Source organism: Theobroma cacao, chromosome 6 (genome assembly GCF_000208745.1).
Source record: "Theobroma cacao cultivar B97-61/B2 chromosome 6, Criollo_cocoa_genome_V2, whole genome shotgun sequence".
In the NCBI taxonomy this organism is placed as follows: Eukaryota; Viridiplantae; Streptophyta; class Magnoliopsida; order Malvales; family Malvaceae; genus Theobroma; species Theobroma cacao.
The window spans coordinates 20,101,986-20,117,654 of record NC_030855.1 but is presented as its reverse complement, the minus strand read 5'-3'; the positions used below and the strand labels follow the sequence as shown (position 1 = coordinate 20,117,654).

Below are 15,669 nucleotides of genomic sequence, written 5' to 3'. Positions count from 1 at the left end.
CAATCATTGACTCCCATATTTGCTTTGGTTCTTGGAAAGACTGTATACATCAAACAGCTCATTAGAAAGTGTGTTAATGATCGTATGCCTGTATACCTTATTTGCGTGCATCCATGGTTCCAGTATTTTGACATCATCTAACTTAGAATCAATTAGCGCAAAAGCCATCCCATGAACATAAATGATTGAAAAAAATCCTTTCTTGCTATCTTTTGAAGTTTTTGCCATCAAAAACCTCAATTTTGGAAATACTTGAAAATGGTTTGACATATGAGACTGAAGGCATAAGAGGAACGGTCAACGGAGTAGGAGCCATGGTGTAACCATTAACAATGGTGGTGGTGGTAGTAGGGATAGAGGCAGTAATAGGAATATTGGCAGTAGCATTATCAACATGGGAATCCATTATCCTTAAGATTGTGAGAAAAAAAATTATGAAACAAATGAAATAAAATAAACCAAGTAATACAGTAACAAGTCTGAGGTGTGGTATCACTATCTTTAAGGATAATTTTCATCCCTTCAGAGTACACAACTCAGTACAAAAAGATTGTAGCGGCTATCCTCTAATATTCAATAGACTTTTCCTTATAGTTCGCACAAACTACTAAGAGATAACAGGGACAACAAAAATATTTTTTAAAGAAAGAGAAGAACCTAACGGGGAAGGAAAGAAAACATAGTAAATATGCAAAAAACAAAGAGAAGGAGATGAGAGGCTTAATGTGTGTTATGACTGAGGTAAGAAAGTTGTATTTATAGGTAGGAAATAAAGTGAATGTTGCATCAAATCAGGAGAATGAGGTGAACATTGCACCAAATCAGGGGTAGAGAAAAATTTGGTCAACATGTATACTCAGTCCAATAGATGTGCAGCAAATCAAGAAAAACTTAGTCAACATGGTAGGGTCTAAATCTGATTCAATCAAAAGCCGAAAAAGCTTAAAAAAAATTAAAATCAAGGTACAAAAATTTACTTGAGCCTAGCTCAGGGGTATACTCGCACGTAGACGGAGAATCTAAATTTTCTCAAGATCTAGTCTGATCTTGTGTATGTACGAATCTACTCTTTTTTCTTTCTTTACAATAAGTTCTTAATAAATTTACTTATTTAAAACACTTACACTTTTATGTACCTTAATAATGTAAAATATTTAAACTTTATAAAATACATTATTTTTCAATAAAATTTCTCAACGGAAGTAATTCCCCGCCTTGGCTTTCTATGCAAAACTCGAGACTGAAAATTTGAACAATCTCTGTTACAGTCACTTGCCCTCGTTCTTGGCTTGTAGTGGAGCCGCCAAGGTCCAAAAGATCTTTGTATGATGGCCACGCCAGCAACTTTGTTTGTCCTCTTGTCCATAAAAACTCATCAATTGGGATTGTGATAAGTTGGACCCACCAAAACATCATCAACTGAGCCCCCGAACCTTCCTTCTCTCAGCAAAAACCAATAATAGCTCATCCATCATAAATTTAAAATCTATCTTAAAAAAAAAAATCCAAAGAAAGTGGCTTTTGGACCTGTACAAATTTAAAGGCATTATCCATTCTTTGGACCCACCAGAAATGGGAGCCTATCATTGGTCCCAAGAATCCAAGTCTTACAAGAAAGCTCATATTTAATCTTAACCATTAATGAAGCTTATTAACCTTAAGTAACATTTACCCAGGTTCGTGCAGCATGTAAATCAAATTATCAACAGGGGAAACGAAAATTGATCTTGATGACTAATTACCAACATTTGTCGTTAGGTGACGTGGGCGCCCATACTCCTGGACGCTATTTGCAACATTATACATGCTCTACTCTACACTTTCAGACAGAGCAACCCAACAAAGTAGCTCAAACAATTTGTATCTCCAATTCCCCTGGAAGAGAGCAGAGAGAACGGAGAGAAATCCTCATGGCTATTTCTTTCTTCTTCTTCCTCTCTCTGCTTTTCATCCCTTTCTCCTCCTCTTCATCGGACCGTCCAGAAAACTTCATCATCCACGTGTCCAAATCACACAAGCCATCCCTTTTCTCCTCTCACCATCACTGGTACTCCTCCATCATCCATTCTCTCCCTCCTTCCCCTCACCCCACCAAGCTCCTCTACACCTACGAACGTGCCATCAATGGCTTCTCCGCTCGCCTCACGGCTACGCAGGCTGAGAAGCTCAGGGAACTTCCTGGAATCCTTTCTGTGATTCCTGACCAGGTTCGTCAGATCCACACTACTCGAACACCTCAGTTCTTAGGCCTTTCGGATGGTGTAGGTCTTTGGCAGAACTCCTATTATGGCGATGGTGTTATAATCGGAGTCCTGGATACCGGAATATGGCCGGAACGCCCGAGTTTTAAAGACTCGGGGCTGTCCCCTGTTCCGGATAGCTGGAAAGGTATCTGTGAGACAGGACCTGACTTTCCTGCTTCCGCTTGCAGCCGAAAAATAATCGGTGCAAGAGCGTTTTACAAAGGCTATGAGTCTTATCTTGAAGGACCCATGGATGAAACTAAAGAATCCAAGTCTCCACGAGATACTGAAGGTCATGGCACGCATACTGCTTCAACTGCTGCTGGATCTGTGGTTTCTAATGCCAGCCTTTTCGAATTTGCATATGGGGAGGCTCGTGGTATGGCTACAAAAGCACGGATTGCTGCATACAAAATTTGCTGGAGTTTAGGTTGTTTTGATTCTGATTTACTTGCAGCCATGGACCAAGCAATTGCTGACGGTGTTAATGTGATATCTTTATCTGTGGGAGCCACTGGATACGCTCCTCAGTATGATCATGATTCCATAGCAATTGGGGCTTTTGGTGCTGCTCAACATGGTATTGTTGTGTCATGTTCTGCTGGGAATTCCGGTCCTGGTCCATACACTGCTGTTAACATTGCGCCTTGGATTTTAACAGTCGGTGCTTCCACCATTGACAGGGAGTTTCCAGCTGATGCGATTCTTGGTGATGGCAGGATTTTCGGTGGTGTTTCATTGTACTCTGGTGACCCTCTAGTTGATATTAAGCTTCCTTTGGTTTATGCTGGTGACTCTGGAAACAGATATTGCTATATGGGGAGTCTAAGTCCATCAAAGGTTCAAGGCAAGATTGTTTTTTGTGATAGGGGAGGCAATGCTAGAGTTGAAAAAGGATTTGCAGTGAAGCTTGCTGGTGGGTTAGGAATGATTCTGGCAAACACTGCTGAGAGTGGTGAAGAACTCATTGCTGATGCTCATCTTATACCAGCTACTACAGTGGGTGAGAAAGCAGGTAATGAGATCCGGCAGTATATCAAAATAAGTCAGTTTCCTACGGCTACTATTGTGTTCCATGGAACAGTGATCGGGCCTTCACCACCAGCTCCAAAGGTTGCCGCTTTTTCGAGCCGTGGTCCAAACCATTTGACCCCGGAAATTCTCAAACCCGATGTCATTGCTCCTGGTGTTAATATCTTGGCTGGATGGACTGGATTCATTGGTCCATCTCAGTTGAACATTGATACTAGAAGAGTTAATTTCAATATCATTTCAGGTACTTCAATGTCGTGTCCTCATGTTAGCGGATTGGCTGCTCTGCTCATAAAGGCATATCCCAATTGGTCACCTGCTGCCATAAAATCTGCCTTGATGACAACTGCTTACAGTTTAGATAACTCGGGAAATACCATTAAGGATCTTGCTACTGGTGTACAATCATCACCATTTGTTTATGGTGCTGGTCATGTGGATCCCAACATAGCTCTTATGCCTGGATTGGTATATGATATTGATGATGGTGACTATGTTGCATTCCTTTGCTCAATTGGCTATGACTCAAAGCGAATTGCAATTTTTGTCAGGGAGCCTACTGGTCCAGATGTATGTGAAGGGAAATTGGCTACACCGGGCAATCTTAATTATCCATCATTCTCTGTTGTTTTTGATTCTAATGATCATGTTGTTAAGTATAAGAGGACAGTGAAAAATGTTGGGCCTTCAGTTGATGCAGTTTATGAAGCTAAAGTGAATGCTCCGCCTGGTGTTGAAATCAGTGTTTCCCCAAGTAAGCTTGAATTCAGTGCAGAAAACCAAACGCTAAGCTACGAGATTACATTTGCAAGTGACGGTTTGGCCTTGTTTGCTGTTGCTTTAGAAGCATTTGGGTCGATTGAGTGGAGTGATGGAGTTCATCTTGTGAGGAGTCCAATTGCTGTTAGGTGGCTTCAGGGACTCAAGGATTCCATTTGATTTGCGAATTGAAATGCTGTAAATAATTAGGGGACATCCCTCGTTCTAGCTAGCTAAACGTTGGGGCTGTACTTTTTATCATCTTCCTCCACAAATTAGGACATCTTGTCATAACTTTTCATTCTACTTGATTTTCCTGTTGCACCATTGATTAGAGTTGATCAATGACGGATTCCAGGAAATTACTGGAAGGTAATATTAATGATGAGTGTTCCTTTAATTATTTAGTAACTATTGAAGTATTAGAACACTTCATTAACAACAGTGAATCTGAATCAAGTAAATTATACCTGGAAAATTGTCTTGTTTCCCTAATTTCATTGCTCTCATTTACTGTAAATGTACAAGTGAAAGGCCTCATTTGAAAATGCTGTTTACATAGTACATGCTCATTGCTCAGGGGTTAAAACACTGGAATCATATTGTACCATTACCATCATCTGAAAGCTGCTCCTTTTCTCTAACTTGCTAGGTGACATTGGGATCTTTCTGCTCAACGTATGTGAGAGAACAATATGAACTTTAAATCCAATCTCCAAATGGGAAGAAGGAATGTTGATGAAACGAGTTTGCACCTTGTTACATGTTAGAAATCTAAGGAAGCACTCCCATGGAACAAATCGGGAGCATAGCATGGGTAGTTGAATTATTGAGCAAAAGGAAGGTTTTACCTTTCTGAATTCTTTTCAATTTTTTTATTTTAGATGTGCAACCAGAAGCCTCATTGTTATTCGTCCACGATTGTCCGTGGACAGAAAGGATTGCTTCCTTTTTTATGGTACGAGCACGACATGACACGACCCAACCACAATGACCCAAACCTCTGTTCTTTTTCCCGTCAGAATGCAAGACAATTAAAAAAAAATAGTCTTTTTATTTAATGGGTACATGAACACCGTTCAACAACGACGCTTTGGCCGAGTGGTTAAGGCGTGTGCCTGCTAAGTACATGGGGTTCCCCCGCGAGAGTTCGAATCTCTCAGGCGTCGGTACTTTTTTCCGATTTCCGAAAGTAGAAAATGGAGATCAAGGCACTCTTACTTAACCCATTAAAGAAAAGCAGAATCCACGAACATAGATGTTACGGACCCCAGGCCCAGAGAGCAACGGCTCTCCACTTCTTGATCTCGAAACGTTTGGGTTTCTTGGTGGTAGCCGCACCCAAAGATGAAGAGCGTCAAGCCACGTTGTAGCCTTCAATTGCCCCAGCTGGAGATATAGTCACGTCGGTAGCAGTGAGCTGAGAGAGTTTTTGATTCCAGAAACTTGCGACGACAGACGCTTGCGGCGGAAACCACAAACTTGCGTGGGAGAAAAACGTAAGACGCCTTGTATTTGGGTATTCTATAAATTATTAAAGGCACGTTTGGTTTACGAAATTAATAAAAATAAAATAATTATTATATAAAAATAAAATAATCTAAAAATAAAATAAAATAAATATTATGTAATTTGGTATGATAAATGAAATAAAATAAGAATAATTATTATAACTTATTACAGAGTTTGGTTGATAGTAATAATTTTAAAATAAAAAAAATAAAAAATAAAAAAATAAATTTTTTTATTATATATATAATTATTTATTTTTATTTTATATTTAAAATATTAATAATTTATGANGATTATTTAATTTAACTTAATTTAATATATTTTTTAAATATTAATAATTTATCATTTATTTTAAATATTACTAATTGATAATTTAATTATTAATATTTTATTTATAATTTAAATATTATTATGATTAAAAAATTAATAAATTTTTGTATTTTTTATTTGTACTCATTAAAAATTTAATATATTAATAATTTAATAAATAAAACATTAATAATTTAAAATATTAATATTTTAATTATATATTTAATCATATTAATATTAATAATGTTAATTATATATAAAATATATTAATATTTTAAAAAAATTTTAAAAATAATTTTTTTCTTTTTTATTCTATTTTTTCTCTTTTTCCTTTTTTCTTCTTCATTCCGGCTACCGGTGTAATAAAACACCGATTTGGCGCACTAAGTGGCCGAATCTGGCCACTACTGCCCTAGATTGGCGCTTCCCCACGGTTGGATCTGACCGTGGAGTGCCAAATCCAATCGTGGGATCTGATCAGAAAACACCAGATCCGGTGCTTCCCGCGGTTAGATCTGGCCGTTGAGTGCCAGATCTGGCTGGATCTCGATTGAATCTTGTCGGAAAGAACTAAATTGACGCTTTTCGACCATATTCGGTAGTGAAACTGTCGTCGTTGCCGCCACCAACGTCATCTCCGGTGTTGAGTGCCAAGTAGCGAGAGAATGAGAGAGGAAAGAACGTGAAAAGAGAGAGAGAATAAGGGAAAATGAGAAGAAAAAAAAAGTATTTATAGGTCTAAGATTGTAATATTTTTAAGTTATAAGGAGCATTTTAATCTTATTATATTTTAGAGTTATTCCCTCAATCATGGAATAGCAAAACCCACGAAAAAACTCGGGTGTAGTTATGCTTGAATTTCACCCCATTTTAAAGAATAACTATTACTAGATAATAGCTATTCCTTGTGGCATTGCTGTACCAAACGAAGGTAGAGCATAACCATGGGAATAGACAAGGAATAGCTTAGCTATTCCCTGTACCAAATGTGTAGTAATTTCCTTATCCAACTAGGATTCGGCCACGTCTCACCAGACGGTCCAAGCTTGTCATAGATTGGGCTTTTGTCCAGCTCTATAAGTTGGCATGAAGTTATGTACTTTTTTTCAAATAAATAAAGGTCAAAATAACTCAATTGTTTTTAAATTTGTACATTTTTTTAAATTTAATTATTTTATTTAAAATTGTAATAATTTAATTTTTTAATTTTAAGAATTATTTTAATTTAATCTTTTTAACATTTTTCTTTTTAAATTACTTTTTACAGAGTTGACATCAACATTAACGTGATATTGATCTGACATCATTTACCACCAACTCTAAGCTTTTACTTTTAATTATATATTATTTTTATTTATCTTTTTTTTTTCTTTTCTTCCCTCATATTCTTTGTATTTTTTCTTTCTTTTCCTTTTTTTCGTTCTTTTCCTCTCTCTTCGTACCTTCTCCTTTAAGGATTAGTGATCGATAACCTGCATCCAATGATTGTGATCAATGAATTTTAGCCAACGACTAGCAGCCGGTGGTGACAACCAATGACTGACAATCGATCCTTAAAGGAGAAGGTGAGAGGAGAGAGAAAGAAAAAAAAGATAGAAAAAGAGGAAAAAAAAAGAAACAAAAATAATATATAATAAATGAAATGACTTAGAGTTGATGACATGGAACCTCAACAAGTACACAATATTTTTAGAAAAATCAAGGAAAGGACATGAGTGGGTGTTGAAAGAGAGTGTGACACACGATGCCTTTCTTGATATACCACATGACATATCCACATCAACATATCAATACCATGTGACATTGTACATCAACATATCAAAGTGATGTGGTGACACTGCCACGTCAACATTTCTAATCCATCTCATATGCCATGTCAGCAAGTGGTGCTGTGTCAATACTAATGTCAGTTCAGTGAAGAGTAATTTTGGAAGAAAAATGTTGAAAGGACTAAATTATTGTAATTTTGAATAAAGAGACTAAATTGAAAAAAATACACGAATACAGGAATTGTTGAGGTATTTTGACCAATAAATAATACATTTTTTAACTTACATTTAATTTTAAAAAAACTAATTTTATTACTTTTTAATAGTAATTAAAAGTTAGGTTCATGGACAGACCTAGTCTCAATTCTCTAAAGTTTAGGCTTAATGGACCTTGCTGAAAGACGCAAATTATATGAAAATACAAAATAATTTGTTTTTACAAGTAATTTCATGTCTTCTTTATTTATCTTTTGATTCGAGAGAAGAGATATTTAAATTTTGCTTTAAAAATAAGAGATGAATACATTTACAACTGAATCAACTCTTTGGGTGCGTGAGTCTTTTTTTTTATTATTATTTCGTAAATATGAAGAATATTTCCCTTTTATATGAGAACCTCTATTATTGATATTTTCAAATAAAAAGAATATATATATATATATATATATATATATCTAAAAGAATTAATCCAATATTGCTTTAGTTAAAATATGTGATTGAAAAACATGGAATAAAAAATTAATTACACAAATTTGTGGGGATGAATACTAGTAGTACTAATAGTTTTTTTCTTGTTGATAAATATTAATGTTGATCTTGACAAGCAATTTCAAGCAAACTTATTTGATGGCCTGGTCCACCTAGCTGGCCGGTTTAATTATCAATTAGGCACTCCTCGGTGCATGTTCCGAGCAAAATTCATATGTCTGGGAAGAAGATAAATCAAAGAGACATTATAATGTGAATAAGTAACTTGGATACATGACGCAGTCAGCCTAGCCTAAGCTAGCTAGCTAGACTAGAGAGTCACCTCACCGGCCGACGAAGCTCCCAAAATACAAACCTATTGTTTCCACCAAGTTTAGTAAAAATCTGGACCATGCAACAAGCGTCATCGACATGAATGAACATTAAAAGTTTTTGTTATCCTCATGGTTTTTAGGAGCTAGTCGATGAGAGAGAGGGACCATGCATGCAAGAAGGTTATGGGCTGTGTGGGGTCAATGCCAGTGCGATTTACAGGACAAAAGACAAGCAAAGCCGGTCAGACTCAGTATTCCACATTAGAATTAATTTGGAATTATTATATATATATATATAAAGAGAGAGAGAGAGAGAGAGATTAACCATAAGCATCAATGATACGACAATGTGTTTTTTATTTTGGTCTGCGTAATGCGTGATGTAATGTAAGATTAGAAAAATTCCATACAAATATTATTGCTATATTCCTAGGCAATTGTCTTGATCGGATTTGTTGGCGTTGGATCATATTGATCATTTGCTTGCATCTCAAGGGAAATATAGAGAACAGAAAAGTACAAAGAATGAGATGCAAATGCACAATATTTCAACACTTTTGGAATTAACAAAGGTCCACTCAATGTTTACTGAAAGTGTAAAAAATGGGATCTAAGGTTGAAATTTCTTATGGCAGTACAAAAGCAGGGTAAAAAACAGTTTCTCCCATCTGTTGAGCTTTAATCTTAAACTCTATCAGTAAAAAAAGTTAAAAATCCATTAAAATTAAACAAAGCCACTAATTTTACTATATATATCATGCATGCTCTTTAACCTGTAACGTAAAAAAAAAAAAATTCATGCTAGACTTAATTTTTTATTCAAATATTAATTACTCATGCTGAAGGGAGCCCCATGCTTGAAGATGGTTTTGTGTGCATACAGTCAAACTCTCTCTCTCTCTCTCTCTCAAGTCTCATATAATAAACTTCCCTCAATTTTCTCTCATCTCTCTCCCTCACCTCCTCACACCAAGATGGCTGTAGACCAGCAAACCACCCACAAAATTCCCACCCGCACGAGTTTAGCCGCCACATTCCAATGCCAGGCACGGCGGAGAATCTTCCTACTCAGGCGCAACAAGATGCCGACGGTTCGACTTGGTGGGAAGAAACCACGGCGAGGGCTTTTCATAGTGAGGATTCTGAAGAAGATTAGACTGAGGTGGCTGAAGTTGCAATATACGTGCATGCTGAGGAAGCTTAGGAAATATTATAGGAATTTGATCAAGGATATCGTTGAAGCGGGAGCAAGTGTAGAGGCTTTGCAGCAAAGAATGTTTATGGAGTCGACCTTCGCTGTCCCGGTTTTGGGTGTTTCCTTCTCTAGCTTCCCTTCAGCGACTGGGTCAGATCGCCCTCGAGCCTTGTTCTTCTAAAACATTTTATTTCCTCACCAGGTCCTCAAACTGGCCCCTTTGTTTTCTTTCTTTTTTTTTTTTTTCTGTTTGTTTCTTGCAGTTTTTCCTTTTTCCCACCTTTTTTTTTCTTTTTTGCCTATTTCAGGTTCAAATCAATCTCTATAAGATAAGATAAAATAGTAAAATGAAAATGTACAAATGCTTTCTACCGGCACTATATATATTTTCCTTTTCATGTTTTGAAATTATATTAAATTTTAGAGTGTTCATTCGATTCAAAATCAACTAGCTAGTGATAAGTGAAGAAATTTTTATTATATTTATATATTTAGGATACCTCAATTTAATTGTTGAAATATTTTTTTTCCACCCTAATCTAATAGGGTTGATAATTTGAGTGCAACTTAATTACATTGGCAGTTCATTTTATGGTTAATATTACCAGTGAATTGTTTGTGATGAAAGCTCAAAACCAGGGCTGATTTCAGGGACACCGACGACTTCAATGTGTTTGTTGTCTTAGATGAATAGATTCTAAGGATCCTTTGCGTTCCTTATAAAATGCAAACATGTGACTTGACAACTGATTTTAACATATTGAAAATTACTTATGAGCTATTTATTTTTTAAGAAACTCCAAAATGTAATTATCTGTTCTTTTTCATCTTATTACAATATGAAAAATCCTATAAAAGAATTCAGTTTTGGACAAGATGGCCAAACAAAAATGGTAAAATTAACGAGTAAAGACATATATATATGCACACACGATTTTATAAAGCTTGAAGAAGAGAATGTTGAGGCAACAACATCAATGGCATTAGCTGGATTTCAGGAGGGATAAAACTAGGATCAGATCAAAACATCCTTTTCAATTCAATATTAGAACTTAAATAATGCTCGAGAAAATGGGGTTTAAAAATGGGTTTGAATATGTTGATGAGAAATGAGAAGGAAAACTCTTGTCAATGATTCTGTTTTCAACTTGGACTTGTCTTTTTTTTTTTTTTGTGTGTGTCTGACAAATGGGGTATACAAATGAAAGCAGAGGACTTTGAAGACAGCATTCACTACGGCAATTCTTGGAATAGATTAGTCTTCTTTGGTGACCTGTCCTCTTAATTAAGTAAGCTTTTCCAAGGACCACACTTTCATTTGCATTGCTGGTAAACTTATTAGTCAGCTAATTGTATTTGATTTTATATATACCATCTGGAAAAGATAGTCTTAAACTAATAAAGCAAGGAAGAGTTTGTGTGAAGAAATATTTGATAATTGATATAAGAATTGCTGGGAATAGCTAACCTTCACGTCATGTGATGTTTGATGTTTTGTAAAACCAGTAGCTCAGCAGCTTGACCCTCACGGCAGATTGGTCCAATTCTAAATGCCTGAGATGCATATATCCACATAGTTTACAGATTGACATTTGGAAGCTTTCGAAAACACACCTGTTTATCAATAGTTTGACAAACCCTTTGAATTCTAACTGCACAGTCTATATATTCCTTGATTTCATCTCAAGAAAGCACCAAACTAATGTCATGTGCTCATAGCTATAACCCCAATTATTAAATTATTGATATTCTGGATGATCACATGGCCTGGCCACCATATTGATGATTTTCTCTAGAGAAAACAAAATATACTAAACCGCCTTTATCCAGATCAGATCCCACTCCCACTGAGGACTGCTCAGTGAATCGGATCTCAATAATCTCTACTATTTGATCAAAGATGGAAGTGGCTCCACCGAAAAGCCAGAACATTCTGGTCATGGCCTCATCATTTCAGCCTTGTAGGTACAGGTTGATTCAATTCCCTGAGAGATATTGAAAATAAAATTCGTGTAATTTCGAGGACATCTTTCCTTTGTTCTCATTATTAGTTGTCACATGTATTCCCTAACCAACCAAAATTCTTTTAAGCTTTTAGTGTATAATCTCAGTCCTCTATATCAAATGCCTTACCAATAACTCAAAATTAATCTCCCTGTTCCAATCATTGGAGTAATAAAAGCACTTTTTTACATATTTCACCTCGTCGCAACCATATAATCTCTCAATACATTGTTAAAATGATTTCAATCTATGGTATAGAACGATACTACCTCTTTTTGAAAATTAGCAATTTCATTTCCATAAATGAACTTTACATGCTACCCAATTGCGTTAGCGTCGAGACATTGTAGAGCTGGCAACAAGCCCCGCCTCCTCTCCAGTGACTCTTTGGATTAAAACCATTACAATAGGTCATCCCATCAGGCTCTATATGGGATCAAACTCCAAAAGCAAAAACAAGAATTCAATCCCACTCCGGCCCTCCCCTAACCACAATCATCACATAACAATCTGAGACCCTCCCTACATACTAATGGACCAGATCCAACATTCCACTCTGTAGACAAAAACTCAACAGAGGATCCGTGCTATTCATCCAACCATTGGTGCCAACTCAGCCTAGCGTGGACCTCCCGTGGAGACTGCCGCTCCCATCTGTCAACCTTGACGTGAACGAGAGGGAGATTCAGCTTCTTAACAGGAAAGTCCCAAGACCGTGAGACCATTCCTACCTCACTTTTCACCTGTTGCTCCGGATGGACCTGAATTCAGTGTCCAGAGTTCTCCCAAAGTGGCTCGGAATCCTTCCATGCCTCCCACTGCCACTCAGTGAAACCCCCTGAGCAGCCTCCTACTGTTTTAGAGTTCCGCAACCCCAAAAACTCTGCCATATGCTCATTGTCTTGAAAACTAGAGATCACAGCAGCCAACAAATCCATTCCAGTCTCGGCATAACACAAACAAGAACATAATTAAGGAGAAAACTGATTCAAATATGTGCCTATATCGGCCGGGATGTATTCTGCTTGCTTTACCTGTATTTAATTTCCTTTACTTATTTTCTTTTGCCTACCAACTTATTCCATCATTTGACAATCATTTAAGTTCCTAAGTGATATTAATTGGAGTGAGAGCACATGGTTTCTGTTTCACCAGTTTTCTGAACCGGATGAGGTAAGTCTTACAGGAGGATGTTTTTCATACCTTTTGTAATGCCAGTTTGGTCTATCTAATTTCATGGAATTAAACAGTTCTAACTTTAATGGAAATAAGCTGAATCTTTTCTGTTCTGGCCCTTGCTAAGAAGTTGTATGGCAGATGGATTGAAATTGGAGGGAAGATAAGTAATAATAAATGAGGGGTCAAGGCAGGCCAGAGTTTCTTGCAATGGTAATTTGACTCGCGATGCATGCTCAGATACAGTAATAGAAGAGATAAACTTAATGAGATGAGTTTCTGTTCTCAATTGTGTTACTCAATGGCCGAGTACTGATTATTTGCAACTACAGCCTCTTTTGGATATGAGATTTGGCAAATAAGAGATAAATACGACCGACAACCTTGTCGTTCACCAAGGAAAACACAATGTAGAAGTCATACAGAGCTGTCAAAATCTCACAATTCTTGCTCCAATTCATAAGATTTGACTATATACACATTGTATGGTCTGTTCTCCGGAAGGAAAATTTTTTTTGTGAAATACAGTCATGAAATACACAGTACTTTTTGACGTTACGATTCTGTATCCAGCCAACAGGAGAGAGAGCAAGGTATTCTGATTCTCCATGCTCGTGGATCTTTTCTGCAATTTTCCTTCTCATGGTATAGTTGATGATGAAGTACTGTATGGATCAATGAATACATACCCTCTTTATTATTTGGCTATCTGAAATGAGGTTTTATTAGAAAGAATGACACAGCAAACAACGTTCTAACATATCCCACATTTGACAAGTAGTCATGGGATTCCCTTGTCAAAAAAGTGGAGGAAATTATACTCAGCACGAAGGAATACACGCTAAAAAGGAAGAGAAACGTAATACATATCTGTCTACTCTTCGTTCGGCAAGCGTGGAATCTTTCCCATGGGAAAGAGATCAGAAAGAAACGTAAAGGTTGAAAGTGATGCTGCGATAGTGATAAGGGAAATTAACAAGAAAAGAGTCTAGCTTATCTCAACTTCACCTTCTTGTGGGCAGCATTATTATGCTATTACCATGGCAAAGCACATCCGGTATTTTGGTACGTGCGAAGAGCCCTGAGGAGAATATGGCGACCCATTATTCAGCCAAGCACTTTTTGGTTGATTGAAGACAAATAAAGGCATGGGGGGTCATAATATTTTATAAATTAAATATAAATAAACAAAAGCTTTCAAACTCTTCTAGGTTAAAAAATTAAGATAATATATATGCTACTAAGTTATAGTACAAGTAATTTAATAATCAATCACTAATTAATTAAGCTCTTATTAAATGATTTGTTTTCAATGGAAAGAGTGATTATTGTTAATTGGCTTTATTCGATCCAACATATAAATTCAGTCTAATTTTATATAGATTGATTTATCTAATTAGTTGGTTTATTTATTTGATTTCTTTCATTTACTATGTAATATATATGAAAATTGTTTAATTGTAATTGAAATCTTTACTTGTAATTCATGTCATTCCATCGAAAAGAAGGTAGTTGAATTGGTTCATAAAAAAATTTAAAAGCAAAATGATGGAACTTGAATATTGTATGACAAAGCGGAAAATATTGCAAATAAATTACCAGAATGATTTTTCTCAGCAAAATTAACTAATTACAAATCTTTGAGAAATCTGGAAGGAAGCCAAGCGAGAGGCGAGGAGGCTACTATCCTTAGGCTTAGCATTTTTCAATCTGTGGTTTAATTTCTAGGCCGAAGTTGTGAAGAAGAAATTGACATATTAAGAATATTCTTATTCGGACCAATCCAATCCTCTGGGAATATAAACCATGAGATTGGCCTTAAATGGTCCTTACAATTTGAGAGTTGTGTCTCAGAAGAGCGAATCGATAGACGCCTTTGGGTGGAGTAGTAGTGATCAACTCAAACAATTCAAGGACGACGGGTGTGATGAAAGAAGGAAAAAATCATATATATATATATATATATATATATTCTTTGCTTTCAGTCTAAATCATACATTAAACCGACCACCATAAAAAAAGTTTATTCCCCTCCTTTAACAGATTCTTATTCGCGTTTTCGGTCTATATAAACAAGTTAAATTGCATTCAAGGAAAATAAACCAAGCAGAAGAGTAGTGAAGAGCCTATCTCTCCCTTCCTAAACTTTCAAAGCAATACAAGGCAAGCTTGCACGGCGATGGGACTGATTTCTCGGCGCAGGGATCAAAGTGCAAAAGAACCTAAATTGAGAAGAGTGTTTAAAAGTTATGCTACGTGGGGCAGCCTCAACAGCTCTGAGCTCAGGGAGGCTTTTGAACATCTAGGGGCAAAAATGCCTCACAAGGAAACTGAAGAGGCGATGTATTATGCTGATAAAAATAAAGACAATCTCATAAGCGGAGATGATGAGTTCAATTCTCTTGTGCAATATGCTTTGCAAAAAGGTTATGGGGAAGACGCTTGAGTGGGATGGATCAGGTTTTTTATCAGCAAATTCTTGTTGGATCGGCTATGAGGGATTTTAATTATTGTCTAGCATGTTTGCATATCCTATGTATGTTTGCATGTCCAACCATATATATGGTGAAACTTAGTTAAATAACTTTGTGTCTGTTTCTTTAAGTTGTCCAACCACATGATAATAATAAAATAAAACCCTGTGTTTT

General features: G+C 36.3%; 2 protein-coding genes and 1 non-coding gene across 3 annotated transcripts; all 3 read left to right on the top strand.

The window, feature by feature from the left end:
- LOC18596239 (subtilisin-like protease SBT1.4) lies at window positions 1,826-4,445 on the top strand. The gene has a single exon (XM_018123786.1). It carries the CDS (start codon window positions 1,911-1,913, stop codon window positions 4,212-4,214), a length of 2,304 nt encoding a protein of 767 aa, XP_017979275.1. The 5' UTR covers window positions 1,826-1,910; the 3' UTR covers window positions 4,215-4,445.
- On the top strand, window positions 5,122-5,203 carry TRNAS-GCU. Its single transcript has one exon. It is a non-coding gene; the product is annotated as a tRNA-Ser (tRNA).
- LOC18596238 lies at window positions 9,579-10,054 on the top strand. The gene has a single exon (XM_018123038.1). It carries the CDS (start codon window positions 9,621-9,623, stop codon window positions 10,020-10,022), a length of 402 nt encoding a protein of 133 aa, XP_017978527.1. The 5' UTR covers window positions 9,579-9,620; the 3' UTR covers window positions 10,023-10,054.